General features: G+C 40.0%; 3 protein-coding genes across 8 annotated transcripts; 1 reads left to right on the top strand and 2 right to left on the bottom strand.

The window, feature by feature from the left end:
• Nucleotides 1–42: 42 nt before the first annotated feature.
• On the bottom strand, nucleotides 43–11,991 carry rnf144b (ring finger protein 144B). 3 transcript variants are annotated; one of them, XM_069537366.1, is made up of 9 exons: nucleotides 11,850–11,989; nucleotides 9,236–9,351; nucleotides 8,912–9,142; nucleotides 7,539–7,643; nucleotides 6,695–6,755; nucleotides 5,383–5,596; nucleotides 3,330–3,474; nucleotides 3,099–3,188; nucleotides 43–1,012 (listed from the first exon to the last, which is right to left on the bottom strand). In XM_069537366.1, exons 3-9 carry the CDS (start codon nucleotides 9,086–9,088, stop codon nucleotides 842–844), a joined length of 963 nt encoding a protein of 320 aa, XP_069393467.1. In that variant the 5' UTR covers nucleotides 9,089–9,142; nucleotides 9,236–9,351; nucleotides 11,850–11,989; the 3' UTR covers nucleotides 43–841. The 3 variants fall into 3 exon arrangements, with proteins under 3 accessions (XP_069393467.1, XP_019946608.2, XP_019946607.2); XM_020091049.2 differs by lacking the exon at nucleotides 9,236–9,351 and having other exon boundaries at nucleotides 11,850–11,991; XM_020091048.2 differs by lacking the exon at nucleotides 9,236–9,351 and having other exon boundaries at nucleotides 8,912–9,179; nucleotides 11,850–11,991.
• On the top strand, nucleotides 11,462–19,195 carry LOC138413517 (uncharacterized). 3 transcript variants are annotated; one of them, XM_069537367.1, is made up of 6 exons: nucleotides 11,462–12,220; nucleotides 15,821–16,075; nucleotides 17,034–17,175; nucleotides 17,417–17,455; nucleotides 17,793–17,939; nucleotides 18,093–19,195. In XM_069537367.1, the coding sequence occupies exons 3-6, from the start codon at nucleotides 17,037–17,039 to the stop codon at nucleotides 18,302–18,304; spliced, it is 537 nt and encodes a 178-aa protein (XP_069393468.1). In that variant the 5' UTR covers nucleotides 11,462–12,220; nucleotides 15,821–16,075; nucleotides 17,034–17,036; the 3' UTR covers nucleotides 18,305–19,195. The 3 variants fall into 3 exon arrangements, with proteins under 3 accessions (XP_069393468.1, XP_069393469.1, XP_069393470.1); XM_069537368.1 differs by lacking the exon at nucleotides 11,462–12,220 and having other exon boundaries at nucleotides 13,341–16,075; XM_069537369.1 differs by lacking the exons at nucleotides 11,462–12,220; nucleotides 17,417–17,455 and having other exon boundaries at nucleotides 15,878–16,075.
• Nucleotides 18,347–27,815, bottom strand: iqcg (IQ motif containing G). Of its 2 annotated transcripts, none has more exons than XM_069537365.1 (10): nucleotides 27,661–27,815; nucleotides 23,552–23,681; nucleotides 22,761–22,795; nucleotides 22,562–22,684; nucleotides 21,788–21,872; nucleotides 21,438–21,611; nucleotides 20,878–20,952; nucleotides 19,649–19,780; nucleotides 19,446–19,535; nucleotides 18,347–19,318 (listed from the first exon to the last, which is right to left on the bottom strand). In XM_069537365.1, the coding sequence occupies exons 2-10, from the start codon at nucleotides 23,678–23,680 to the stop codon at nucleotides 19,193–19,195; spliced, it is 969 nt and encodes a 322-aa protein (XP_069393466.1). In that variant the 5' UTR covers nucleotide 23,681; nucleotides 27,661–27,815; the 3' UTR covers nucleotides 18,347–19,192. The 2 variants fall into 2 exon arrangements, with proteins under 2 accessions (XP_069393466.1, XP_019946727.2); XM_020091168.2 differs by lacking the exon at nucleotides 27,661–27,815 and adding an exon at nucleotides 25,188–25,346.
• Between the last annotated feature and the right edge of the window lie 114 nt (nucleotides 27,816–27,929).

A 27,929-nucleotide genomic window follows, 5' to 3' on the forward strand; every position in this document is an offset into this window, starting at 1 on the left:
CCAAAACAGAGAAACGTAATGAGAAAAAACAAAACCATCTGATGCATGTACAATACACTATGTTTATTTCAATTACAGTGGTGCTTTTATAAAACATCTGATGCAGAAACATCAACATAAATGTAGAAATGATAACATACACACGTAACCCTTAAATACATATTAACACACTTTTAGAAAAGTACATGTCATTCTTTAGAGCCTTTGGTCTGGAACATACACCAGATGGAAACGATACACACTTGCAGGAGAAAAGTTCCTATCATATTTCATATCAGTAAAGAATATACAGTGCACACATATATACCATTTGCCTTCTCCCGTTAAGAAAGAATATTTTGCTTTTTTTTAACTAGGGATTTACGACCCTGTGTGATCCAGTTGTCCGATTTTATAATGCTAAAAGTTTTGCATAAGATAAAGATAGAATGGAAGGCAAAGCAAATACAACCAAGCACCAGGCACTATAGAGTGAGGCACTTGAGCACCTAACACCTCTGGTTTGGCATCATGACATTTGGCACATGAGGGTGGCATTAACTGTGTGTGTGTGTGAGAAAGAGAGAGAGAGAGAGACAAAGAGAGAGCTCATTCCAGGAGAACTCTGACAGCCGCTGCCTTCTCTTTGAGTCCAGGTGTGCATCTGAAAACAACTTAGATGAATGAGTTACATTCAGTCTCCTCACAGTTACACTTCCACCATTCCACTGACGAGCCTTCCAGTCTGTAGAGAAAGGAAGAAGTACTCCATTGTTCCTAATGTTCATTTCCACCACTTGCACTTTGTTGGTTTCTTCAGGCAACATCATGAGTGGGCTGGGCCAATGAGAGGGAGGAGCTGCTATGATGAGGAGGAGTCAGGCTGACTGACGTCCTTCTTCCTCTTCTTCTTCTTCTTCTTCTTCCCTCTGCAGGGCTTGCAGATGCAGCACAAGATGCAGGGCGAGGCCAGCAGGAGGAGTGGAGATGTCACCAGCACAATGATGCTGACCCCCACCAGGATACCCACCACCTGAAGGAACACACACCAATCAATCAATAATCAATCAAATCCATGTTTTCATACTAACAATAGGCTGAACACACTTGTATCATTTGACCGAGGTTGCTCACAGAGACAAACACAGAGGGAAGTTTTTGTTTAACAGTCTGCAACTTCATCATTTGGGTTAATTGTCTTTCACGTCTAACATCAGCGCATCATTACTGTAAACAAATTGCTAAGAGTAAAGTATACGGTTTAATACTGCTGCTCTGATTTACAGTTGGAACCAGTGACAGATGGTGGAGTGACACTGACCTCGGCGCATCCACTTACAACAACTGAGATACTGACTGCAAGGCCTTATTTCACAACACTACTGACCAAACAAACCAACGCTGTTGTGGCTGAAGGCGTGCTCTTGTAGCAGCATACAAAATCAATGGTTGGTGTCTATAAACAGAACTTTTGGGGATGTAGTGTGTACCACTATAGATCATAATGTTATCGAAATAGACGAAACCACTATATGTTAACTGTTGATGTCTTGTTACAACAGCAGTGGTTGGAGGCAGCTAAGAAGGAGTTACAGTGGCAAAAGGAATTTTTCACAAGTAGACTGTAAAACTTAGAGGACCTGTTAAGCAAGGGTGTGACTTAGTCTGCCGTGACCTGTTTTGCAAGGAACAACTGTTCTCTTGTACTACAACAACACTCAGCGACGCAGGCACACCAACACACAACAAGGAAGTCCGGTGAAAACTGAGGCTAATCATGAGATAATGACCTCAGGAAAAAGAGAGAAAGTAGGTTCGGGAGCCAATTGTAATTGTTGTGTTGAATGCACGACTTTATTACAGGGCAGGAATGTAAGATTAGTGCAGGGATTAGTTCAGCTTAATGTCTGATAAAGGATTATTTGGGCCCACTGGTAGAAAACAACAAACCACCAACAACCAGCTGAAAGAGACTTTAAAGGGAAGTTCAGCAATAAATTAGCTGCAGATGCACAGATGGAGTTTCCCAAGTGAGATGGTGAGTGAGTTTGTTCAAAGATTAGACACACTTGTTTTGTACACACACTTTAAAGTGTGAGTACCAGTGTGGTCCAGTGTGTAACATTTAGGTGAAAGGGATCTATTGGCAGAAATTGAATGTAGAATAATCCTCATGATGTTTTCACCAGTTTGTTTCATCTAAATTGTATGAATTGTAGTTTTCTTTACCCAGAAAAGACCCTTTATATTTAAATACTTTATATTTACATAGAGGGTACCCTCTCTACAGAGGCCGCCTTGTTTTTTACATTAGTCCAGACTGGACAAACTAAACACCTTTTGAGTTTGTATGACAACTGAAGCTGCCACAGGCTGCGTTGGTTCCTCTAATGTTTTCTTCACCAGGCATTTCTACAGTGACTCACTGAATTGACTGGCACAACAGTGCAGCTGGGAAAGAGTCCAAAATCTTTAACATCCAATCCTGATAATGTGATGGAACAGTTTTACTAAAATCAAAGCCATGAATGGAATAAGCTGCCACTTATGGATGGGTGGTTCTGCAGTCTAATCCATTGGGACAATAGCACGTCACCACAACCCTGAAATGGATACTGTATAGCTGTGCTCCAGTTCAGGAGACGCATCCTTCGGGGGCTGCATTTGACCAACTGTGTCACAGCGGCATGACGGGGCCATTCTACTTACAAGGCTCCTTCAAAATGCAGCCAAAAAATGAATACGTCCATTCTAAAGCCATGAAGGATGCAATGACTGGAATCATCCCTGCCCAACCTATCCCTGGAGACAAATGCAGGCTCAGTCGAACAGTTAACAGTAGAAATGTTAAAAGACATGTTAGGTGAGGTGACAATAGTGTTCATAATCTATGAGGGAGGCCGAGCTGCAGTAAATGCAGCGGCTCAAAGTAGTTAACGATGCAACAGTCAGGGCAGCACAAGCTGGTGACTCGGATACGAAATCCTCTGTGGACCTGAACGACTCATTTCAGTTCGGCCTTTGTGGTCTACACAGATGATGAAGGGGGCCTCCAAAGGGTGTAGCCTCTGACTGGGTAACAGCTTGGGTCTGCTCTGGTGGCTGCTCAAAGGCCTCACCTGTGTTCTGTTCCACATCACAGAGGCCCTGGAGTGTCCCAGCTTGTTTCTGCATGGTCCCTTGTCATAGTGCCTCAGGAAGATGTCACCCTACATTTCCAAAAAAATGTTAAGACAAGAAATTAACTGACTATTAATCGCTGAGGGAATTCAAAAACAAGCTGAAGACGGTGAGGTAGGCTGAGATGTTTTGAACTACACATGTGTGAGATGTGTTGCAGCTGGACTCACATCCAGGTTCTGTAGACAGTACCAGCAGAAGGTGTGTTTGCAGCTCTTGCACAGCATCTGTGCACAGCCCTGGTTCCTCTCGATGAAGATGCCACACATGGGACATTGTTTGATGGGCATGTCAGAGTGGCTGTAGGAGCGGCCCCTGTGGATGAAGAGGAAAGCACAACAAAGATATGAGGTATGCAGTTTAGAGGGAAAAGGCCTCAAGAGTCTCCTGGCTGTGTGTGAAGTCTTTATTTAGCAGCAGAGTGATGGGTCAGTGCTCACATTGAACTGGGTTAATTATTTTGGGAGGGAAAGGTATGAAGGAAATATTCTCTGAGTGCAATTTAGGGCAGACGCTGCTATTGATAACCTCCTAGTCAAAGGTTGTTTAGTTTCCATTATTTTATCACATAGAATTTTCTTTGACGAAATATCCTTAAACCTTAAATTAGCTGTGAACACAACCCTGACATATTATTCTATGGTTGTTAAGGCAAAAATTAATACAATCTCATTTATAAAAACGAATCCAATATTCACTCTCCCTTTAGCGATGTCCTCATGGACGTAGCTGGCTCTTAAAAATGACATATCTGTTGCTAACTTTGCATGCCTGCTGGTGACGGACAGGTAGCATGATGTGAGAGCTAAAACTGATTAAAGCATCTATAAATGTGAGTTCAGTGAATTGTCACTTCTCCATATCTCCAAATTCATTAGGAATTATTCCCTTGAAGAAAAAAATAACCAAGAAAGCACAACCAGGATTAGCGACTAGGGCTAAATAATATGCATAATATAGTAATTTATGTATTTGATTTTCACAGGAAATAAAGTGATGATATGATTTCTTTCTGCTGGGGTCTGAACCAAGGAGCTATGTTCATCCAAGGGAAGATTGATTGTAGGCCCGGGCAGCTCTGTAGCAGCACAAAGCTTCATTTATAATGATTATAATTGTTCAGCTCTAATTGCAACGACATTGCCTGAAAACGACAAAGCCAGAAAAGTACCATGATGTAAGCAAGCATGGAAGAGACCAAACAACCTGTACAATGATTCACAGAAACAAAAAGCTGTTCCTATAATAATGCTGACATATAGCCTCAATGTCAACTGAAAATAATAAAGGTGGAACAGAAACATGACTTGTCATAGACACATTAAAAAAAAAAGGAACAACCCCTCTTAAATAGAGTGGATGCACACAAAGCAGTAATAACATTACTTACGTTATTTAAGGGAATCAAATTAGGTGAATTCAAAAATAAAACGTGAAAATAACTTTCTAGTCAGAAATCTCTAAGGGGGAGTTACACTGAGGGATATTGGAATCCTAACCAGAGTAATTGTGAAATCATAGCTATAGGATAAGTACAACAACACTGTTTGCCTGTCAAATGTATATTATGCTCTAAAGTTCAAATCTAAAGATGTCTTCCCCTCACTCAGCCTGCTCCATCCTCCACATCTCACTGCAGAGACCACTGGTCCACTACAGCACAGGCTCCTTCTGTACAGTGGAGTCACTCAGACCGGCTCAATGCCCACCCTTCACCTCCCTTTGGCACAGAGACAATGAAATTCTAACACAACACAGCCAGTCTACAATGACATCAGCCAGTGAGGCAAAGCCACAGCGAAGGGCAGCGCAGTCATATAACTGTACAACAGGGACTACACAGAGGGCACTACTGAGGAATACTGGGCTATTAATCCTGCAATTATGTTTGTTTTCAGCTCTCAACTGGGAAATGAGGAACACATCACTTATATGATCCACTCAGTGTAAATATTCTGATACTACAACTGTTCCATTCAGATTCAATGGAAGGACGAGATTAATAATGGGATTTTCTAAGATTTAAACTCTTAGAAAGGAAACCTCTACAGTTTAAAACCAATTATTGCCATCATCACTCAGCCACCTGAATTCCGTTAACAGCAGTAAAAGGTGTTCCTTATGTAAACCCTCAGTCTGGTCTCACACACTAACCCTGCTTTCAGCACACACAGTATCATTTTCAAAGTTTGGCGGGCGGCTGACTAAAGTTAACTGACTGACCTGCTTTCATGAGAGGGTGAGGGTGACATCATGGGCTGGCGTTCGGGGCAGGTGTGGCTGTCCTGCCAGGGGCCTCGGCAGCCGGAGCAGAAGACGGTGTGGCAGGTCGGGCAGGGCACAGCAGTGGGCTGGCCCTCGGAGCCTGGCTGCACACTGCACACCGCCTGGCACTCAATCACTGGGCACCAGGCTTTACTGGGGTCCAGCTTTACTCCTGCAGAGGCAAAGAGAGAGATCGGCTAAAGTTTCATGAAGTAGGAGCGGAGATAAATGCATGTTTTGTTAATATTGACCAATAGTTGTCTGACTTGTATTTCATGTTCATCAATGGTTTGGAACTAAAACAATGAGTCAATTAATCAATCCACAGGAAATGAATTTAAAAAAAATTCTCAACAGTCAAACACTAACTGGTTCCATGCAAGTTGTATTTTTCCTCTTTTAACACAACTGAACTGATGGAAATATCCTTAATTTTGCAATTTGATTATTACCTAAATATTTCTAATGATTCAATTTAAAAGTGATGATGGTTGGATGAGTTACTTATTACAATTTATGGGGACCACATTTTACAATAAGATTCAGTCTGGACCACAGTGGTGGACACACTGTCTACAAGCTAGCACGACACAAAACATCTAACAAATACAATGTTCTTATTTCCAGCTCATGAACTTTTATAGAAATGTTAGGGATACAAATTCAAAAGCAAACATTAATGTGTGGACTCTAATCTCCTTCACAGGTTCATTATTGTATTTGTGAGTCAAAACAGAAAGGAAAACACTGCTGCAAAACAGCCTGTACTTTGCACTTCTTTATGCTTCAAACATTATGAGTCTTATGATTTATTGTCTGAGTAAACTATAACTATTATTGGCTTTAGAGCATATTGTTATTGTGCAACTGGAAAAGCCAAATATAGCTGCAAGGCAAACTAACCTGTTTGCAGTTTGCAAATGTCAACAGAAAGCTATTTCAACACTGCTGTTTGTCTGGCTCCAAAGCAAGACTTAGTTTCACAAAACATGTCCACGATTTAAGTGCAATCATTTATGCATGGGTCATACAGCAGTCACATTAATCAGAAGAGTTACAAGTCTCTTAAAGCATTTGCTATAGAACTCCTTGAAGGTATTGAAGCGCCAGTTTCAGTCCCTCCTGGATAATACTAGATGTCCCACATGTATCCCAGGCATGTGAAGCTCAGCACGCTGTGGAGCTAGTGTAATGCCCCCAGCTGTGGTGTGACCTAAAATAGCCCCCTGCCTGTCACCAGCCATCATCACGCTAATGCAACAATACCTACCTCTCTCAAACTTCAGCCGCTGATACAGCTCCACCTGATCCGCTGCAGCCAGACTGGCTATCTGCAATCACCAGGCACACAGAGGGGCTTTAGTCATGTTTTATTCAGTCTGATTTTGGACAATGAATTTTGAGTGTGAGCACTCATAAAGAGATCACAGGGGTTTAAAAATAAGGTTTGCAGATTTTCATATAACCCCATTGCACGACTTATAAAAAAAGCATTTTGTCAAGTCATTTGCATGTAAACCCTAACAGATAAGTGCAAAAAAAGCCTATTGGTCAAGATTATTTCATGTGATTACAATACTTCAAATAATCATCCAGGATAAAGTGGTTACCTAGCAACTGCAAATTGCTGCATTATTTCTAAGAGCTCAGAGGAAAGTACAATAGTACAATAAAAGATTTTCAAGATTCAATCAAATCAATCAAAACTATGAGGATAAATACAAGTCTTGTTTACAGACAAAAAAAATCAGATCAGCTAACTGCAAGGAATCTGTGATGTCCAACAGCTTGCAGGGTTTCACTTTCTGCGTGACTAAGCAGTCAGACATTACCACATTAAACAATTTACCAACGAAAAAACAAGAATTTCCTCGAAACTATTGTTAAGGTTGGATTTCAACACCTGACCTTCGTCAATCCAACCCATATATTTTCTGCAAGTCTGCTTGCACTAATAAACTGGTGGAGCAAGCAACTTATAAATTAAAGGTAAATCAAAATGAATTTGCCTCAAACCAGTTTTAAGCTGGGAAATCAACATTATTTTTGTATTTAATGGCATCCAGAGACATCTTCTCATGACCTATATATGGTTGGTTTTAAACAGGACATACCTCAGAGTCCAATAGCACTCCGGTCTTTTGGCAGGCCATATCTGGGCAGGTGATGGGTGCCCCCCCACCCTCCATGATGGCCAGTTGAACATACTGCTGCAAACACTGGAGAGGGAGGAACAACACTGCACCATTAGTCTGGATATTGAGAGGAACCAATAGTACTGCAATATATCACACATGCCATTCCCTTGCAAACAGCAATACATAAACTACATCATAGGCATATATTTTATCTTCACCATCCACCCTGGATGAAAAACTATGCAAAACAGATCAAAATACGGAAATGTACTGATGACGAATATAGTCAAATTAAAAAACAAAGGAAAAATGAGCTGTTGTGCAAACAGGGAAACACAAAATGCCAAATAAACAGAGATTTCGTATGAGCAGCCTTGGGTCAAAAGTCACACGTTACCTCAGCCATGAATTATGAAGTAAAGGAACCATGTAAACATTGTGCAAAGGCAGACTGTTTGGAGGAACAGAAACTAAAAACATTTATAAGTCACTATTCTGTGGAACATGAAAAACAAATCTGTTGTGGAGTTCTGGGCTGTATCTTTTACTCTAACTCATTTATTAACACAATCTTGTGCTCATCATGTGCTTTGCCATTTAACACGATAAAACACAAGCAATAGTGTGTGGTGTGCTGGCGAACCAGGTTCATACAATGCAGTCCAGCTGATAAGCACAGTTTATCCATCTCCCTCCCTCCTTCCCCCGTCGTGTGTGTGCGTGTTCTATCTGTGTGACCTTGTGCGTGCAAAACACTGGCAACTTAGCCAGCACGGACGGATATTAACACCTGCCGCTATCTGACAACCTTTCTGTGTCAGAGCATAACAGTATATACCAGACAGCAGGAACAGTGTAGTAACAGACCTTGATAATTCTGTAATAAAAGATCTGACTAATCCCACAAATCTATTCTAGATGGAAACACTCCCAGGTGATATTGGGGAGTTCCAAGTAGTTGATATAAAAAATGTTTGGGAGAATCACAAAAATTTCCAGGGACAATTCAAAGTAATTGAATGTGATAGAAAGTCAGACCTGTGTTGAAACTCGGCATTTCACTAAAGCTGTCAACATCTATTTTAGGATCCTAAAGCAGGAAATGGAGCTGCAAAATTCACTGCCCATACAAAATGATTAAGACATGAGCAAAGAAGGAGATATACACTTTTTCTTCGTTTAGACAATCTAACTATAGCCTGGAGGACCCATGTTCTGCTTCCGGAACAGAGGTTCACCAGTTTGAGATCCATTGCTGCTACTGTGTCCTTCACTGTTCAAAGAAATACTTTGATTTGAGCATTATCTACTGTAAATATCTCATATGAAGTGGTTAAGTCTCAACTTACAGCTGTGCAGAAGTTACAGTTGCAGCTTTGCAGTTGGCTGGTGGCTGCAGATGGCTGTTCACTGAGGCACAGCTTGCAGAAGACCCCAGGCACCGGCTGAGAATCAGCGGTGGCCTCAGGGGTCCCGGCTACAGAATCCCTGGCTTCCTGGCTCAGGGTGGGACTCCTGCTGGCCATGTAGGGGGCGAAGCAGGCGGGGAGGAAGAAGGAATCAGGCTGCTCCTAGCCCTTCTGTTAGGGACAGAGAGGAGCCACAGTCGACATTTTCCTGAAAGCAAAAACAGCATAAAGGTGTAGCACTGTGCTTCTCCTGTTACAGTTTACCTGGCTCTCAGACAATACTGCACCCTTTCTGGAACCTGTCATTCCTTCTGGTAACTGGTGTATCCACACCGATGACTTCACCTCTCTATGTAGCAACACTGTCATTGTCCTGTTAACTGAGATGTGAATTAGTCACTGTTAAAAGCTGTGTGGTGCATGAAGCTAAATATAATGATGGGCAATTATTGTTGTTTGATTACTCAACATGTCTGTACTAAATGATTGGACGTATTTTTAAGGCCAAAGTCCAAGGCCTGTTTTTTCCTGACCCTACAGTTATCGACCAGCTCCTCGTTCATTCTGACAGGAGACACTGACAGTTAATCACTTTCAGAAACATGGTGATTTCTGACTAAAGGAGCTGCAGTGGTTTCAAGTTTTACTACCTCCACCAAGGAGTCGTGTTTTCCTCTGCATTTGTTTGTTTATCTGTCTTTAAATTAGCAGGATTATACAAAAACTACCTCATGGATTACCAGAAAACTTGGTGAAGGATGTGGTGTTGGTCAGGGAAGAACCCATTAAATGTTTAGTGTGGATCCGGATCAGGGGTCAGATCTTGGAATCTTAATTCAGTTTCTTTAACATTGCGAGATGTTTTGCAATATTTTCTTAAATTTCCAAGAGAACTATTAATGGATCTTAATGAAAAAACTCTGACACGATTAGGGGACTGATACTTGAATGAATATGTGCAATTTGGAGCATGTCCAAATTAACATTTGCATCTGGTGAAATTAAACATGGTCTCATGAGGGGACTGTTGGGCCTTGGATGAGTTATGAGTGCAGCTATAGTTCAACATGTCATGCCAAGCTCAACTGAATGTTCACTTAAATACTCACAATATTACTTAAGTTTACCACTTTAGCTTAGCTTAGCATAGCATTCTACCAGTCAACACTAGACTCTAGTCACAGGTGAGTTATGGGACAGGTATTTGGTCACGAGACAAAGCATCGGACAAACTTCCCAATGTCAGCCTCATGGTGTCAGCCTCATGGTGGCGCAACAGAAAAAGTCAGTGGATCACCAAAGTCATTCGAAGTCCTGTTAATGACCATGAAAGTGTAATGCCACTCTGTGCAGTGATTGAGATACAGTAAGTCTGGATCAAAGCAAAAAGCATAAATGTGATCTGTCACTTTTGACCATCTTCGGTTGTCCGACATTATTTACCTGTTACATATTTTGGATCAGCGGGGCCAGAGTTGGGTGGATACTGAATATCTAATCTAGCGTTAAAGGGAACTAAAGTCACCAAAACCATCCCTTTGGTTGATCTGGTGGCACAATCGCAAAAAGCATGAGAAATAATAACACCATAATCTTGGATTTGTGGCTAATCCTGTAGATAATAGTGATTGTGCACAGAACCGGGTCACACAGGAAATGGTGGCGCTAAAAACACACTGCAGCCGAGGCTGAAATCACACGTTATCCCATGCACAATGTTCTCCATTTCAGCAGACTGTTAAAGTTGGCTATTGGAAACTTTGGAGCAGCTTAAATCAATACAGCCACCACCACTACCAGTGTCCTAAAATTATTTTCAGTGAGTGCGCTTTTGTTGTTTACTATCGATCCATGGTGGCATACATACAGATCACGGATAGAGGAGCTTGTTGGTATTTCTGCACAGTCATTGTTTATCCTGCACTACTATCAGAAAGGCGAGGCCGACCGACAGCCGTCATCTGTTACAGGAACTGCTGATTAACTGGGTAACCATCTATCAGTAGATCAGATAAAATAGTTTTAACTTAAGAACCCGACAGTGTCTGCCACCTTAGGAAATAATAGATAGTGGGCAGTTTCCTCACTGGCCTTCAAAACCCATCCTTACTGCAGTCCCTGCCCCTGAAAGGCAATCAAACTGAAAATAAAAGCCTGCGTTAAAACTTGAATCTTTCCTGCTGGAGCTATTCATTAATCAAAACTCCCCTGTGCGCTGACTGTTTCTTTTAGGGTGTGGAGCTGAACATTCAGTGATTAGCAGTCCTCATGGATCAAGGTCTAGATGGCCTTCCTGCCGAGGGTATGAGTGGTGAAAAGCTGCTGCTGCTGCGTTGACACAGGCTGCCACTGTGCTGGAGAGCATGCAGCTGGGCAGAGAGTGTGTGGCTGTAATTATATGCCATCGTTTATACAGCTGCAATCACTTGCTGGAATTTCTGGTCTAATAACCTGTGTGTGTTTTGGGGCAGAGAGAGTGAAAACAAGAGCAGACACAGCTGAGACACAGCAGCATGGACGATGGGGCTGATGCAAACCCCACAGTGTACAGTTTACACACTCACTGAAGTGGATCCTGAATCACATAGGTAAGGGGGGGGGGGGGGTTAGTTAATAATGATATGGCAATATTTTCTAAAATGACTGAGGTGTGTTTGTACAGTTCGTGTGGTACCAGTGTAATAGCTGTAGCTCTAATATCTGTCAGTGCATGCAACATGAAATCTGACACATCTGCATCCCTCCCAAGGTTGCACAGTCGCATAGGTCAAAACTGACACAATGACGCATCCATTGTGTTGAATCATTTCATGGTGAACGTGATGGTGTGTGTGGGTGTGTGTGTGTGTGTGTGTGTGTGCTGCTGGGGGGGACCTACCTTGTCTGTGGGGGACCACTGGGTGTCCGAGCTTCCTGAGTCCAGATCCACAGCCGCAGTGCTGCTCTTCTCCCTGTGGCACAGACACATGTGTTTTACCAGTGTTGTGCTGTTGGTATGATCAGCTCCGCTCACACACGCTCCGGCCTCATGAAAACATGTTTAAACGTCCTGCCCGCAGCTCGGCCCCGTGCATGTATGTGTGTGCGTGTGTGTGTGTGTGTGTGTGCGCGCGCGTGTGTGTGAGCTCCGCTCTTGTGTTTTGTTTCCATCCAGGAAGCTCCACTGATTTTCACTCTCGACTGCCCCTACTGGTCATTCAACAGAACTCATGCTGCTTTCAGGGGGAGTTGGGAAAAAATGGTGGTCACGTGAGTTGTGTTTTGCCCTCTGTCTTCCTGTAGTAAACTCATAACTTATTCCTTTGAAGATTCAGTGTAAGATTTAGTTGAAAGGGATCTATTGGAAAATATTGAATAAAAATTATGCCATGGTGATATTTTCTCTAGTGTGTTTTTATCTGAACTGTATGAACTGTCATTTTCTTTACTCTAGAATGGGCCCTTTCTATAAATATGTTATAATCACTTAAAGGTTCAGTGTGTAGAAGTTAGTGATATCTAGTGTTGAAATTGCATGTTGCAGCTGAACACCCCTCACCTCATCCTCTCCTTCCAAACATGAAAAAGAAACGGTGGTAGCCTTTAATTGTCATAAAAACTCAAAAAGTGTTTAGTTTATTGTACATATTAAGTATTTCAATATAAAGGGCCTTTGCTGGGGTGAATAGAACAACAATTCATACAATTTAGATGAAACAAATTAGTGAAAACATCATGAGGATTATTCTACATTAAATTTCTGACAACAGTTCCCTTTCACCTAAATCTTACACACTGGACCTTTAAGGAGCAGGTCTTATCCACGGAGGCCGACATGTTTTTTTTCCAAACTGGACAAACTTAACACATTTTGAGTTTTTATGACAACTGACGACTACCACATATTCATGTTTGGAAGGGGAGGGTGAGGTGAGGGGTGTTCAGTTGCACGATGCAACTACACCACTAGATATCACTAAATTCTATACACTGCACCTTTAAGTGCTAACTCAAAATAATATTTATAGGGCTAATATTCTTTATACAAAATAAGATAAAAAATTGTTAGTCACACTGTTATACCAAGGATAATGCTTTTGATTTATTTTTGAGCTGTAAAAGTATACAGTTTTTAGCCATAAAATTTGATTATGTACAGTAAGTACATAATCTTACTTTATCAACATAATCAACATAATCAACACTTTTATTTCATTTGAGAATTATATTCTTCTACCTCACCTCATGTCATAAACTACCATTTCTTCCACTGCATCCATAGTTGCTAATTACTTTTAAAATTGAATAGAACATAAGATAATAATGAGAATAATAATTATTGTTTTTATCATAATAATCATTATAAGTATAATGATAATAATAATAATAATAATGATGACTTTATTCATATTGCACATTTAATAACCACTGTTACAAAGTGCTTCACAAAAATGACAAGAATACAAAAAAAAATACAATACAAAAAAACCCTTCAAGTCAGCAGCATTTCCACCAGACACATTTCACTTTAAATAATTCTAAATGGCCCCAAAAAAGGCAAATATGTGAAAAAATTTATATAAAATATAAAAACAAATAAACAAATAATTTATGTAGCAGAACAGTATTTGTTAATTAATTATTAATCATAACAAAGCTCTCTAGATTTATCATGTGACCCTTTAAATGTCGTCTTGCCCTTGGGTTGGACATACCTACCAAAATGTATTGTCAATTACAACTAGCTACACCTTGTCCAGGTTAAATATGCACTGATACATAGATATAAAGAATGTAATAATGTAACTGGTCTTATGATAATCATAGTTACATAGTAACTATGGCTATTGTGCCAAGTTATTGATTTTGAGGGATTTTAACATTTTTACAAAACTGTAAAAAAGTTAATAATATATCGTTGTGATTGCTGAGTGCTCAGACTTAAGCCTAGTTTATGCTTCTGCGTCGCGTCGACGACGCGGACCCCTACGCCGCTATTATACTATTGTAACAATACTTGGACACCAATAGGTGTGTTCCTGGACCACGTTAGCTCTTAAATAATCACAAGTTGAAGGCTCAATATAACCAGGCTGCTCAGGTAACAACTTGTGTGTGTTGGGTATAAGCTTCAGTAATTTACTTTAAAATCACAGTTTTATATTTGGTCCAACCATCCATCTATCCATCCAAAATAGTTTCAGGCTGATGCAAAGATTTTGATACACCATTAAGACTGGAAATTAAAACTTATGTAAAGTATCTATATTATTTATTACAACAATTAGCTAAACCTTTGGTCAAGCTTTTTGAAAACTGCCTACTAAACTGTATGAACACTATTAAATCTGAAATTTAACATACAATATGTAAATATTATAATTTCATTTACAATGGACCGGCAGTCAAGCTGCAAATATCGCTGCCAGCCCTGGCTGGTAGTATGGAATGTATGTAAGTCATGACATTATACTGACTTCCTGTTTACGGAGGTGATTACATGGCAGAGGTTTCAGAAACAGTCACAGCAGCTGTAAGACACGAGATTTTTACAATTCACTATTGTAAAAATGATTGTTTGTAATTTGTAATGCTACTGATACATGGATTTAACAATGAATGATTTTAATATATGATAGTCAAGGCCTGAGTACTTCAACTTTTGATAATTCAAATACACTTTGCAGAGAATATTTATACTTTTAATCAAGTAAACATTTGAATGGATGTAATATGTCGACATGATTGTATTACTTTTTTATACTTTATACTTTTATTGAATACCTTAAAGCACCTGACCTTATAAAAGAGAAACTAATCCTGTTGCTAGACATTTCACTGAATGAAGCAGCATGTCTCAGTTTTGTATTTTATGCATACAAAGTGATTAAGGTACACAAACAAGTGAATTGAAAAAAATTATAATAATAAAAAGTAATTTGGGATTTTTACGTTTGTTTCAAGGCAGCATGGTGGAGTTGGCAGTTATTATTGTGTTTTTTCTCAAAGATTGCCCAGACCCAAATTTATGTTGTTTATCTACTGGTTTGAAGACAATTCCAAAAGGTGTACAGCATATTGTTTTCTTAGTCTGCCAGACTAGTTTTTGTTTCCAATTTTAGAAAACACCTCTTTTATACCAGCTGTAGTACCTCCCCTATATATATATGGTTCCACCCATGAGCATCATCATGCACACCCTCTGTCTCTATATGTGTAATGATCATATACTAAATTCATTCATAGGTGAATGCAACATACACACTGCAAAATACTGTTTACAACACATGTTCGGTTCAGTTCATTGTTGTCATCGTTATGACAAATCTATATTTTATTTTTCCATATGCAAATCTTAATAGGTGTCATATGATGAACCCCCGTGGAGCAATTCTTTTTTTGCAACCAGAATATTTCTTCAAAACTATTTAGCAGGTTTGACTGCAGACATATAGATATAGACAATAAGACACAAGTAGTCTCAATCAGTCAATCAATCAATCAATCAATCAAATTGTATTTGCAAAGCCCATATTCACATATCGCAATTTGCCTGAAAGGGCTTCACAAGGTGCAACGTCCTCTGTTCTTCACCATCAACAAGAGTAAAGATAAACCACTGAATCGTTTAACAGAAAATAACTGTATAGAAACATTCAGGATTAAAGACTGTCTATAATAACATAATTGTTTAAAGTGTTTATACAAAAGAAAAAGTCTGACAGAGATGAAGGCAGCAGCAGACAGTTGACAATAATGGTTGTATATGTGAGGAGGCATATGTCCAAACCATGATCAGATTAGAATTAAATATTTTGAGCAACTGAATACATTTGTGTTAAGACTCTGTTGTTTTTCATGACTGTGCAGCAGGGCCATGAACAAAACGCATCATGCAAGCATGAGGCGTGGCCTCTCACGCTTTTCGGCGAGATGTCATCAGACATTAGAGAATTTCTAATCTAATGGAATCCCCGAGGTGGAGTGTGCATGCGCGCTGCTGTCAGGGATTTCCCTGCAGACCCCTGAAGTTTATATGTGTGAGAGCCTCATCATGTGTTCTACACACCGACCGACACCCAGACAGCAGCTATTCCGTGATGTGAGACAGAGCACTGGAATCAGGTGAGTTTCTTCACACACGCCCGATGTATGGACACTTTCTGTAAATGTCTCTTGTTTATACAATATTAATAGCAGTTTTCTCAGCAGCCATTTCGAGCCGTCACATCAGGACAGCTCCAGGTGTTCCAGCCACCGCGTACTGCGTCCGTGTGGCGTCGGTATCATCGGGAAATGATTTCCTGACTCGTGAAAACTCGAAAAAAGCATCGACACAATCACTTATAGAGCAATGAAGACGATTCTACATCTGTTTCAAATGGCAATTTGTAATGTTAACTAGTCAAATGTTACGCTTTGTCACCTTCATACTACACGTCCATCTTTCACTAAACAATACACCAATACACACGGTATGGTTAACGTGCAAGAGTTTGAAATGATTTATCCGCCTGTCCTACCTGATCCGTTTTCTTTGCTCTTCGTTATCATGCAAATGTTGGACAAAACGTATCAAGGTGTTGGTTTAACCCACATTCCTACTTCAGAGAACCTGACAACACCGATTTCTCAGAAACGACCTCACAACTCGGGAAGTAGCCTCTCTGAGAAGCACGTGAACGCAGCATCTACAGTTGAATTATTTCCCTGCTGTAACATGTCGACATGTCTCCTGTGAAGAGTCTGTGCATGGAAAGAATACACAGCTCTAACATATTAACATTAACATTAAACACATTATAACAGATCAAATACAAAGCTTAATCATACACGTGATTTTATAAGATGAATAAATGTCCTTTATTCATCTTATTGGTTGAAACACCCCCCCTCTACCTCTATTTCCGTATATATTGGTTGTGGTGTAAAAGTTCCCCTACTTGAAATGCTGCGGCCACATAGACAAGATTCCTGTGACCTAGAAAACAGCTCTGTAGTAGCAGTGGATGTTATTGTGATGCAGCCAAGATGAAGATGACTCCCCAACCCGCTTCTTCTTCTTCTTCTCCTCCTCCTGCAGGGAATGATTGTTAAAGCCTTCAACATGCAGAGAGCGGTCCAGGTGGTGCAGAGGGCAGCACAGAAGAGCTGCAGAAGAGCCTGTGAACTCTTCTGCTTCCCATTGGACACTTTGCTGTGTGAGATGGTCCCCTGCTGCCCAGGTATTACAGATTCATTTCATAATTATTACCAGAATCAGTGTCAGTGTTTCGTTTGCTGCCATGTCTCGGTCCAGATTCTGTGTCTGTACCTCTGTGGTGTGACAGATAGTCTGTGTTCTGCAAAAACATGTGCACTGGTATTTCAGCACTGCCTTGTGAGCCAAAAGCATGAAGTCCTGAAAAGATAATTCATCATTCGGTAAAATGTAACACCACATAACATCACTGTCTGTTTTTCAAGCTGGAAACCATCAGCGGAAAGTGGATAAAACTACACAAGGTAACTTCTGCTTTTCATGTTAGATTCTGTTGAAACTGATGAAAACCTTCAGGGTCTTTAATCTGTCTACAGATTTACACCAAGTTGATTCTCATGTATGTGATAAATGAATTCTTGAATTTGTGATTATTGAAACATTCAGTGTTTTATGCGGCAGCTTGGTAAACTAGCGATGAGCTGTAAAATGAACTCGTTGTTGTTCATTGAGGAAGCTCATATGTGCAGGAACTCTGTGGTAGTTAAACATTTCTGCTTTTGCGTCACTTTGGAACAACAACTTCCCATTCTCATATTCTACCCTTCTCCTCCTTCTCTCCCTCAACTTTTGATAAAACAGTCGCACTCCGGAGTCCGCCATCAACCATTTTGATTGTGAACATCAACAACTCAACTCTGATCGACTGCGTCATCGGTAAAGACACCTATGAAACTGCTGTGGCAGATAGTCAGCCTTTAATACAGACACCTGAGCTCCAGGTGCACGGTGGGTAATACTTTTAATTAACAGCATATTTGTAGAAACCTAAAATACACGCATGAGCTGAATTTTATACTCTGCTATTTAGTTGTATTTTTGTAATAGTTGTATCAAACACATCAAAGCTCTCACACTGTTCTCATTTTCCCCATGTTGCAGATCAGAGGTGCAGCTGCAGCCATGGACAGCAGGGGGCAGAGCACACTTCTCCTGTACCTCCTCTTCCTCACTGTTGTGTTTCACCAGAGGAGCCTCCGAACATCAACATCCAGAGCTCCCACCTCAACTATGTCATCATCGGTAACAACAACTACATGCATGCTGAGCAGATCCACCAGTGTGATGCTTTGACAGAAAATATTCACAGTTAAGAAGCTCGAACTTGATTATTTCAGCCTTATTGATGAACAAAATAACATTTGACAAAATTTGTCATTTATTGTTTACAAATGTTCTTTTAGGTAGAGGACTGGATTAATGGACAGACAGTTTCAACAATCTTGTGTTGACATTTAGAGTGTAAAGGTCTTGCAGGACCTCCTTGCTCAGGTTTAGATGTGCTTTGATAGAGGCCTCAGCCCTGATCTTTGTGAGAATTGGCGTGAAGACATGAGTACAGTTCTTTACAGATGTCCAAGTGTTTTAAGGTGGCTGGTACACACAAACGTCAACTCCCCCATGCCTATTTATTATGAAATATTCCTCTTCCTGTTTTGTAATATCAGAGTCTTCTGCTCCTCAGACACAAGTACATTAAGCTGACAGCAGTGGGAAATTTCACTTAATTTCCCACATAGACTTTCTAATGAGTCATCTTTCTTTGACCTCTGTACTTAATGAATTTTATAATGTGTAACTGCATAGTATTGAAATACTGTGACTAAGCTCCTTGTCATATAATGAAAAAGGTGTTGATGATATAATGTATGACCTATGGTCATTAACAGTAGACTACTTAGTAGTTCTCCATTCTGATTTCTTGCATTTTTTTTTGTATTTGATATTATTTAATATTATAAAAAGTGTTTGACCTTGCTCAGGTTATACTTTAACACAAAGTCTGGACTCAGGACTTTGAATCAATATGCTACCATTGTGCCTGTTGATATTTTCATATAGAGTATGATGATATGATGGTGATGTTCCATGTTACCTTTACATATAGTGTACCACTTTTTGTTTTCTTCTGAAATGTATGAGATACATTGTTCTATTTGTCACAGGTTTGAAATAAGCAAAAATTAAATATTTTACATAGATCATTTTTTCTTCTTCTCTTTTCCTTCTTTGTTCTTGTTGCCTTTCTTGCCCTTCTTGCCATCCTCTGCTTTTTTACAACTGCCAAGGCCTCTGCGGACCATGCAGCCTCTCCACCAGGCCTGCAGCTGCAGGGTCAAAGATCACAGAACAGTGTTTAGAATTAGGGTAATCAGTACAATGAACAACCAGGACAAAAAGACCAGATAGACCATGATGGGGAGAGTCCTGGATCTGAGTTCTGACTGTCTTTACCATGGTAACAGCTCTGGTCTCTGCCTTCTGGTGGCGCAGTTTCTCCTGCTCCTGCCTGTCCTCCATCTTAACCTCCTCCATCTCCCTTAACTGAACACAAATTAGCATCAAATTAATGATAATCATCAACTGCAGTGACTGAGTGTCCTGTTGAGCATCAGCAGCTTTTCACTGTGACGTGTTGGGCACCAGGAGCTGCTCACCCTTCTCCTCATCTCTGACAGTTTGTCCAAGTTCACTGTTCTTTTGCGGCACACGTTGTTCAGCTGCTCCGTCTTCTCCAGCAGCATCAGCTCTGTGCGCTGCCGCAACTGCTGCAGCTGCTGCTGCAAGCTCTGATCAACAATAACCACACAAACATTAGGCTCTGCTGCAGCACTGGATAAATATTATCATCATAACAGTAAGAGAGACAACATTTAAGCAAAACATGACTTAAACAACACAATCAATACTTGAAGTAAACAACAGGAGCAGAATGGAAACCATTGACACACCTTTCCATAATGTTAAAAACTGTTTCTTAAGATCAGTGTTGTAAATATTGTTATGTTGTTGCTGCAATCAGTTACACATGGCATCTATTGCACTTCTGTCCTTCCTGGGAGAGGGATCCCTAACATGTAGCTGTCTCTAAGGTTTCGAGGTGTTTACGCCTCTGTGCCGGCGACAGCCAGTGGTCGGAGGCATTATGTTTTCAGATTGTCTGTCGGTCCCATTCCTGTGAACGCAATATCTAAAGATACCAATATTCACTTGGACAAGGATTGAAGTGATTAGAGTTTGTCAGTCGAAAAGTCAAAGGACAAGGGCACAGTGATCTCATGTCATTGTGAATGGGATCTTTCAGGCCTGCCCATAGTGAATTTCTTTACACTTGGACTCACTGATGAATTGATTAGATTTCAGTGGTCAAAGGTCAAGGTGACATGTTTTTGGCCACTTGAATGTGATATCTCAAGACTGCTTGAGGGAATTTCTTCGACCTTTGATCAGTTGTCACTTGGACTCAAAGATAAAGTGATCTCAAAGGTTAAATTGACCTTTATATAAATCTGGAAACATTATTTTTTTTGAAATATGTACACAGAAACTGCCCTTGTTGGTGGAGGCATACATCTGCAGTGCTTTAGTCCTAGTTTCCCTCTTTTAATAGTTTTTTTGGTTAATCTTTCCTTTCTCTTGTTGAGGGTTAAGGACAGAGGATGTCGCTCTTTGTTAAGCCCTATGAGACAAATTGTGATTTATGCAGGATTTAGACCAAACCCATAAACCAGGAGTGCGGATAAAAACCACAGTCTCTGAGAAGACAGCACAGGGTTGAGGCATGTATATGAATTTCTCCCAGACGTCACAGATAACACATTTTAACTGCAGCTAAGCTAATGACAGATTTACACAGTACACAATAATCTGATGTTTGTAGAATTACCTTTTGATGATTTTGCTGGTATTGACTTGACACCTCGTGAACTTTCACCTCCTCCCTCTGCTGTTTCTGCAGCATCTGCCAAAGAAGGGACATAACTGATGAGATGACGTGAATATTTTCTGGAGTCTGAATTTAAATTTCAGCTGCAGCTAAGATAAATGTATTTTGGTCCTCTGAGCAAAAAAGGGAACAGAAAGATAGAATTTCAATTTGTAAATGGTTTGTATTTATATAGAGCTTTTCTAGTCTTGATGACCACTCAAAGTGCTTTACACTACAGTTGCCATTCACCCATTCACACACACATTCATACAGTGCATCTATGAGCAGCACTTTTTTGTTCTATGGGGCAATTCTGGGTTCAGTACCTTGCCCAAGGACACTTTGGCATGCAGATGGGAAGACTAGGGATTGGGCTACCGACCTTCTGGTTGGAGGATGACCACTCTACCCCTCAGCCACAGCCACCCCATATTTGAATTTGAAAGCATCTGTTTCTGTTTGGTTGATACGTGGTGTGAACCCAGGCTGCAATGGAACAGGTGGACAACTGGACCCACCTCATACTGCTCCTCCAGCTGCTCCTCCATCCCCTTCTCAGCCTGACTGGTCCTGTTTTGTGCCAGTTGTAGCTGCAGCTCAGCCTCTTTGTCCACAATCCTCCTCCAGGTAGCAGCCTGCAATGACTGCTCATCCAGCTGACGCCTCAGGCCTGTCATGTGCCGGCACAAGTCCTGAGCAGAGGGGTATTGAAAGTACTTGAAACACTGGACTTTCAACAACGTGCTAACTTGTTTAATTTTGTTCTTAAATAAAGAATCAGTTTGCTTGAATTAATAGATCAACTTTCAGCTTTAGCAGCTATTCACACAGATTGCTTTGGTTTTTGGATTTGCTCCAAATTTCTCACCTCATATTTCTCTATATTCTGTTGGAGCTTCTTTTGTTGTCTCTGTAGAGTTTTTTTTTTCTGCTTCAGCTCCCTCTTTCCCTCTCTGGGTGGAGAGACACGCATTACTGATACAACACAGACTTCTTTTGTCATAATATTACAAGAAGGAAGTTATAATTTAACAAGAAAGATGGAAATTTACAAGAAAAAAAGTCTGTCTGGCTCTTTCTTCAGAATAGACACAGTTTCTAAATCTCTGATGTTCTTTTTCCTTTAAAGGTCCGGTGTGTAAGATTTAGGTGAAAGGGAACTATTGGCAGAAATTTAATGTAGAATAACCCTTATGATGTTTTCACTAGTTCGTTTCATCTAAATTGTATGAATTGTAGTTTTCTTTACCCCAGAAAAGGCCCTTTATATTTAAATACTTTATATTTACATGGAGGGACTCCTCTCTACGGACGTCGCCATGTTTTTTACATTAGTCCAGACTGGACAAACTAAACACCTTTTGAGTTTTTATGACAACTGAAGTCTACTACTAGTTCTTTTTCATGTTTCAAAAAATTCTACACACTGTACCTTTAAATGTCCATAAAACTCTTTTGTACATTTATGCACCAGTTGATCCTAAAGTTAAAAATGTAACTTAATCCCAGATCAAAGTATGTTGAAGGTCCATTAACTGTGTTTTGTGGATGTAATGTGATGTTAAAACACAATCATTTGTGTTGTGTGTCTCACTTAAAATGTAACGTGTCTTAAAATGAATTATTATCAGTATCAATAAACCTTTGCATTTTCTCAGCCTTCTTCCTCTGCTCCTCTTCCTCCACCACCTGCAGCAGAGAGGTGAAAGTCTGCTTCTCCTCCAGCTCTGAAAGCAGCTTGAAAATCTGCTGCTGGATGTATTGACTTCAGAGAGAGACACCGAGAAATTAGACCAAAAAAACCCGGTTTCTTCAATATAAAGTTTTTCTGCACAACTCACCAGTCCCTCCTCAGCTTGGTCAGTCTGGCTCGCTCCTAAAACACACACACACACACACACACAAACACAGTTACTACTTGCCAATGAAACCCTAACAGATGCCTTCACCTTGAAATTTTATGATTTACATTATGGGGACTTGCTCTTGGGGCCAATAAGGAGGACAAGTCCCCATAATGTGACTGTGTACACAGATTAAGGTCCCCACAAGTACTACCTGGACCACACACCAAACACACAAACACACATGTGCACCCACACACACACATATATGTTTCTATTAAATTGATTAATTATGTCATGGTCCTTTGATGTGTGTTTGACATTATGTGTTGGGCTCATTTTTTTGATTCGTGGAATATTGGTATTTAGAATGGTCATGTGATCTTCGTTTGACTTTGGTTTTGTATTTTTAGATTCATAGGTCTTATTTTGGATTTACTAGTTCCTGTTTTACTTTTCTTGTATATCTTCTTTTTGCATTACTTTCTGACTTTGTCTAGTTTTCTGACCCGTCCCTGATGTGTTTCACCTGTGTTCAAAAATTAGGTACATTTTAGGTTCTGATTTCTATAAGTGTATGTGATTTGATCTAGCTCAACTGAATTTAAGGAGACTGTTGGACCTTGGCAGAACTTTGCGCTATAGGCTACTGAGTGTCATTCTAATTCCTGGTTGTTCCCTAGTGTTTCCGTTTGATTCCATTGCTGAGTTAAACATGTTTAATTAGTTTTGGATGCTCTTGCCTTGGGACCTGCTATAGAACATGAGATCCACACAGTGAAGCTCACCTGTGCAGCTGCACTGTCCCGCTCCCTGCTGATCTGCACAGTTAAACTGTGTACCAGTATGTCCAGCTGGTCTGAGCAATCCTCCAGCAAGGCTACCACGCTCAGGCTCTGCATCCTGGACAAAGACATTCTGCACACAATGACAGAGATATTCATTTAAAAAAAATTCACAGTAAAACACGATCAGCCCTAACAGATAAAAAAAACAGTCACTTAACTTTAATCAGGAACAGTGACTCTCACCCTGGGTTAAATAAAAACCTCTGTTCACCTGATCCTTCACAAGAGAATGTTTTATCTTTTAAATCATCTTAGCCGACTGTTTGTCGTTTACATGTCGCTATGGCAACACTTCACTCAAAAAGCTAAATAATGACAACAACTGTTTCCTACCAAGCTATTTATTTACTTCTGACATATGAAATGTTTCACAAAGTCACTGAAACTACATTTTTTCTTGGAAAAGATTTTGTGAGCAGAAAACCTCTGTGTTTAAATTTCATCATATATTTTTCATTCTAATGCCCTCTAATGACTAATATAATAATGTACAATAATAATCACAATAATAATAATAATAATAATAATAACAACTAGGGCTGCGAGAAATTAAAAATAGAATTAAAGTTTTAATTTAATACCCCTTCCTCTTGCCAGTAAGTGGTGCTATCACTATCACTATCACTTTCACTATATATCAATCAAATTTTATTTGCATAGCCCATATTCACAAATCACAATTTGTCTCATTGGGCTTGTATATTAGTTTGTATAGTCTTGCATTCTCATTGGTCCTGTCATCAAAGCCTCAGCCTTCACAGACAACCTCAATCATTCTGTTGTGATTTCTCATCATTGATCTTATTTTTCTGTGATATACAGACTAACAGATCTTTTTAGGCTGGATTTTGGTGCTGATTGGACAATGCACAGTGGAGTTAGAAATGCTTCCTGTTTGATGGCAAATCAGTAGGTGGCACTATGACCCAGTTCAGGTGGGAAAATGCCAAAAATCAAGCCAAATTTCATTTTCAAACCAAAATGGCTGACTTCCTGTTGGGTGTTGCTAAGTGTCAAGGGGATTATATGTGCGTCTGGGAATGATACACAAGTTCAAATTTTAATAACTGAAGATGAAAATAAAGGGGTGGGAACACCCCCGTTGGAAATTTCTACGGGGCACTATCGAGACATTTTTGGACGCATGTTCCTGATCACATTAAAATACGTAATTTTCCCCAAACCTGACACACCCACATATTTTGGTGAATTTTTTAGCATGATGAATATCCCAGAAAAGCAATTCATTTCTAAGAAGAAGAAGATAGAAGAATAATCAACACAGTTCAATAGGGTCTTTGCACTGTCGTGCTCTGGCCCTAACTAGGGCTGCGAGCAGCATTGTGTGAGCCTAAGCAGTTGCGATCTCAGGACCTGATGTGGCCGCGGGGGGAGGGCATACAGTGACCGGGTGAAACTGCTCCTAGTTTGTGGAAGGATAAACACGTCACTTCCTGCATCTATTTTGCACCGCTGGACCACACCCACTAATTAGCATTACAGACCACGCCATTAATGTAGACCACATTGTGAACATTTTATGAAAATTGAATTAAAGTTGTAAAGCAAGGCTTACCTCTTTTTGGCAGTAGGTTGTGCTATTACTATCATTACACACTGAATAAAAGATCTGTTCAGGTCAAAAACACTCTTGTCTCTCTTCAGATCGCATAAATCTTTCACCTTTGCAACGGTCTAAGACATCAAAGCAATCTATGACCTCTGACACTGAGACATAGAAGCAAACTGACAACAAGGAATTGTTTGCTTAATGAATCCTTTTAAGTGTTCTTTTATAAAAAACTGAGTTAAAAAGTGGGTTTTTCTTTCAGCTTAACCCTTTGATACACAACATGGGTCAAAAGTGACCTGTTAATGAATTTCATCATTCAGTATTTCAGGTATTCTGCAATTAATCCTTTATTTTTTGCTTTGTTACCTTTGGCATAAAATAATTTTTGTATCCCTACCCTTCTAATGCACAACATGGGTCAAAAATGACCCATATTAATTTCTTGTGTTATTTCATGCATGAGTGTTTCTTTGCTATATCTTTAAAATAAGTGTATTTTATCATTCAACATTCTAAGTATTGATTAAATATCTAGTTTTTTGATTACCACAAATCAATAATTTTCCTTTTTCCTTTCTTATTTCATAAACAAATGTAAATTTTGTATTTCTACATCACTTTTACACACATTGGTCAAAAATTACCCATACAGTATGTATTCACTAAACACCTTTCATACATTTCAAACAGCAGCTTTTGCATATCTGATGCATGTAAGTCTTATTTTACAATCCATTACTAGTGAGAAAAAAAATATGTACAATATCAACTAGCTGTTAGCTAACTAGCTTTTTTCTGGCTAACTAACCATAGCTAGGTCAACAAAATAAAACTTGAAATATAAGAGTATATACTTAAGAGACTGATTGATATGAAGAATAAGCTGTGATTAAAGGGGAAAATGTTGGACAATGCACAGTGGAGAAAAAAAACCTTCCTGTTTCATGACAACTCAGAAGTTGGCTCTATGACCCTGAGTTAATATTGACATCTGGAGCTGTTGAGGCTGGAACACTGATCATGTGGCTGAATTTTGGTGCTGATTGCAGAATGCACAGTGGAGTTATGACAACTTCGCCTTCTTTGGCGAAGGATCAACCTTTGCTGCACTTCAACGTTTACACGGTTGAAGGAAATGTCACAATCCTGACCATGTTCATATAGCGTGTCTAAGCTCATTTGAGCTGTATATTGTAAAGCAGTGAGCAGCAGTACATCTAAGTATAAAACATGTCACTTCCTGTCACCAGCAGGTGGCGCTGTGACAACGGATCAATATTGACATATGGATCTGTTCAGGCTATGTGATCGTGTGAATGAGTTTTGAGGGTGATTGGACAATGCACAGGGGAGTTATGATGAGTCCCTCTTTTTTTGGCGAATCATCAAACTTTGATGCCATGCCATGGTCAACCCATATGATGTACACTAAAAAAATTGAGGTAGTTTTATTCAGCATGGAGTTGAGATGACACTCACCGAATTTAAAGTTGATCTGATGAAAGCTCTATGAGGAGTTTGTTCATACGCAGCATGTATAAATGGTCAGAAATGGCCACTTAATTCAAAATGGCCGACTTCCTGTTTGGTCTAGCACAATTTTTCGACTGAAAAATTGCAAGAGGTCCAGAAATCAACCCTCCTCCCCTTCTGGGGTCCGAATAATTACATACAAATGCAGGCTCGTACTTTTTTACCAGACTAAATCAGTTTAATTAACATTTTTATTGCACAATGCTGCTTTTGTAACTACACAAAATCATTCTAACACAAACTGGCAAAAATACAATGCCTTTGCTGGACAAACATGAAACAAAGTGCAATAGACATTTTGTCTTAGAATTTGCATTGGCCTACATTTCTTTGACCCATAAAGATGAAACAACCTCTGGTGTGTGTGTGTGTTGTAAGTGCAGCACACACACCAGAGGTTGTCCTAAGATGTCCTCACAGATTTATTTCCTCTCTGTAATTGAACTGAACTCACGTCCCTCACCATGTCTGTAACACAAATAACAATAACTGTTCATTTTGCACAATCCTTTCCACGATAGTATTTTTTATTTTGCTTATAGTATTTTTGTTTCCTGTTTTTTTTTTTTCTATATTAATAATTGCACACCACAGCAAATTCCTTGTATGTGTAAACCGGCTTGGCAATGAAACATAATTCTGAGTGGTAAAATCGGACATATAGCAAAAGCTGAGCATTGCCACTGATATCGGTCGATTCATCAACAGCTAAAGCTGTGCAAGGTGCACTTCTATCAGTGAGCTGTGACTGGACATCCTCTCCTGATGTGTCCATGCGACTTGTGGCTGTTGTGGCTGAAACAGGACACAGCATTCACGCACTCATTAACGATGCTCCCATCTGTGTGCAGTTTCGTAATGGCGTTTTAAAATGGCCACTTTTAACAGCCGCCACAGACTCACGGTGCAGATGAGACACACTGGTTTCGTTGAGCAAACTCACACTGTTCCGCTCTCTCTGCTCGGGAGACTCGAGGTTTCAACGTCAACTTCCCTGATGTCTCCTACATCCGTGTGTCTGCGTGCTTCTCTCTACCTAGCAACCGACGCTGTGTATGATAGCAACGCTTAGGACCCAGACGGCTCCACTGGGCTGGCGTCATTATGCCTGATTAAAAACCGGATTAAAAGCCTCTTAAATGTCAAACTCGGCCGCCGATGTTTTCTCTTTTTTTTCAGTGAAGAAGAGTTGGAGTGCGCCGGTTGGGGACC

This window comes from Paralichthys olivaceus, chromosome 13, assembly GCF_024713975.1.
Source record: "Paralichthys olivaceus isolate ysfri-2021 chromosome 13, ASM2471397v2, whole genome shotgun sequence".
Classification (NCBI taxonomy): Eukaryota; Metazoa; Chordata; class Actinopteri; order Pleuronectiformes; family Paralichthyidae; genus Paralichthys; species Paralichthys olivaceus.

What these genes read in the sequence shown, in the direction of transcription:
- rnf144b (XM_020091049.2), bottom strand. Translation starts at nt 9,088, where the DNA reads ATGGCCAGCAGGAGTCCCACCCTGAGCCAGGAAGCCAGGGATTCTGTA. An exon ending in ACTGTAACTTCTGCACAGCT is followed by an intron (nt 7,644 to 8,911) that starts GTAAGTTGAGAC and finishes CTCCCTCTCCAG; the next exon opens with TGTTTGCAGCAGTATGTTCA. An exon ending in TGATGTGGAACAGAACACAG is followed by an intron (nt 1,013 to 3,098) that starts GTGAGGCCTTTG and finishes GTGTTCCTTCAG; the next exon opens with GTGGTGGGTATCCTGGTGGG.
- LOC138413517 (XM_069537367.1), top strand. Translation starts at nt 17,037, where the DNA reads ATGATTGTTAAAGCCTTCAACATGCAGAGAGCGGTCCAGGTGGTGCAG. An exon ending in GATGGTCCCCTGCTGCCCAG is followed by an intron (nt 17,176 to 17,416) that starts GTATTACAGATT and finishes CTGTTTTTCAAG; the next exon opens with CTGGAAACCATCAGCGGAAA. An exon ending in ACCTGAGCTCCAGGTGCACG is followed by an intron (nt 17,940 to 18,092) that starts GTGGGTAATACT and finishes CCCATGTTGCAG; the next exon opens with ATCAGAGGTGCAGCTGCAGC.
- iqcg (XM_020091168.2), bottom strand. Translation starts at nt 25,222, where the DNA reads ATGATAGTAATAGCACAACCTACTGCCAAAAAGAG. An exon ending in ACCAAGCTGAGGAGGGACTG is followed by an intron (nt 22,685 to 22,760) that starts GTGAGTTGTGCA and finishes CTCTCTCTGAAG; the next exon opens with TCAATACATCCAGCAGCAGA. An exon ending in TGTCAGAGATGAGGAGAAGG is followed by an intron (nt 19,536 to 19,648) that starts GTGAGCAGCTCC and finishes ATTTGTGTTCAG; the next exon opens with TTAAGGGAGATGGAGGAGGT.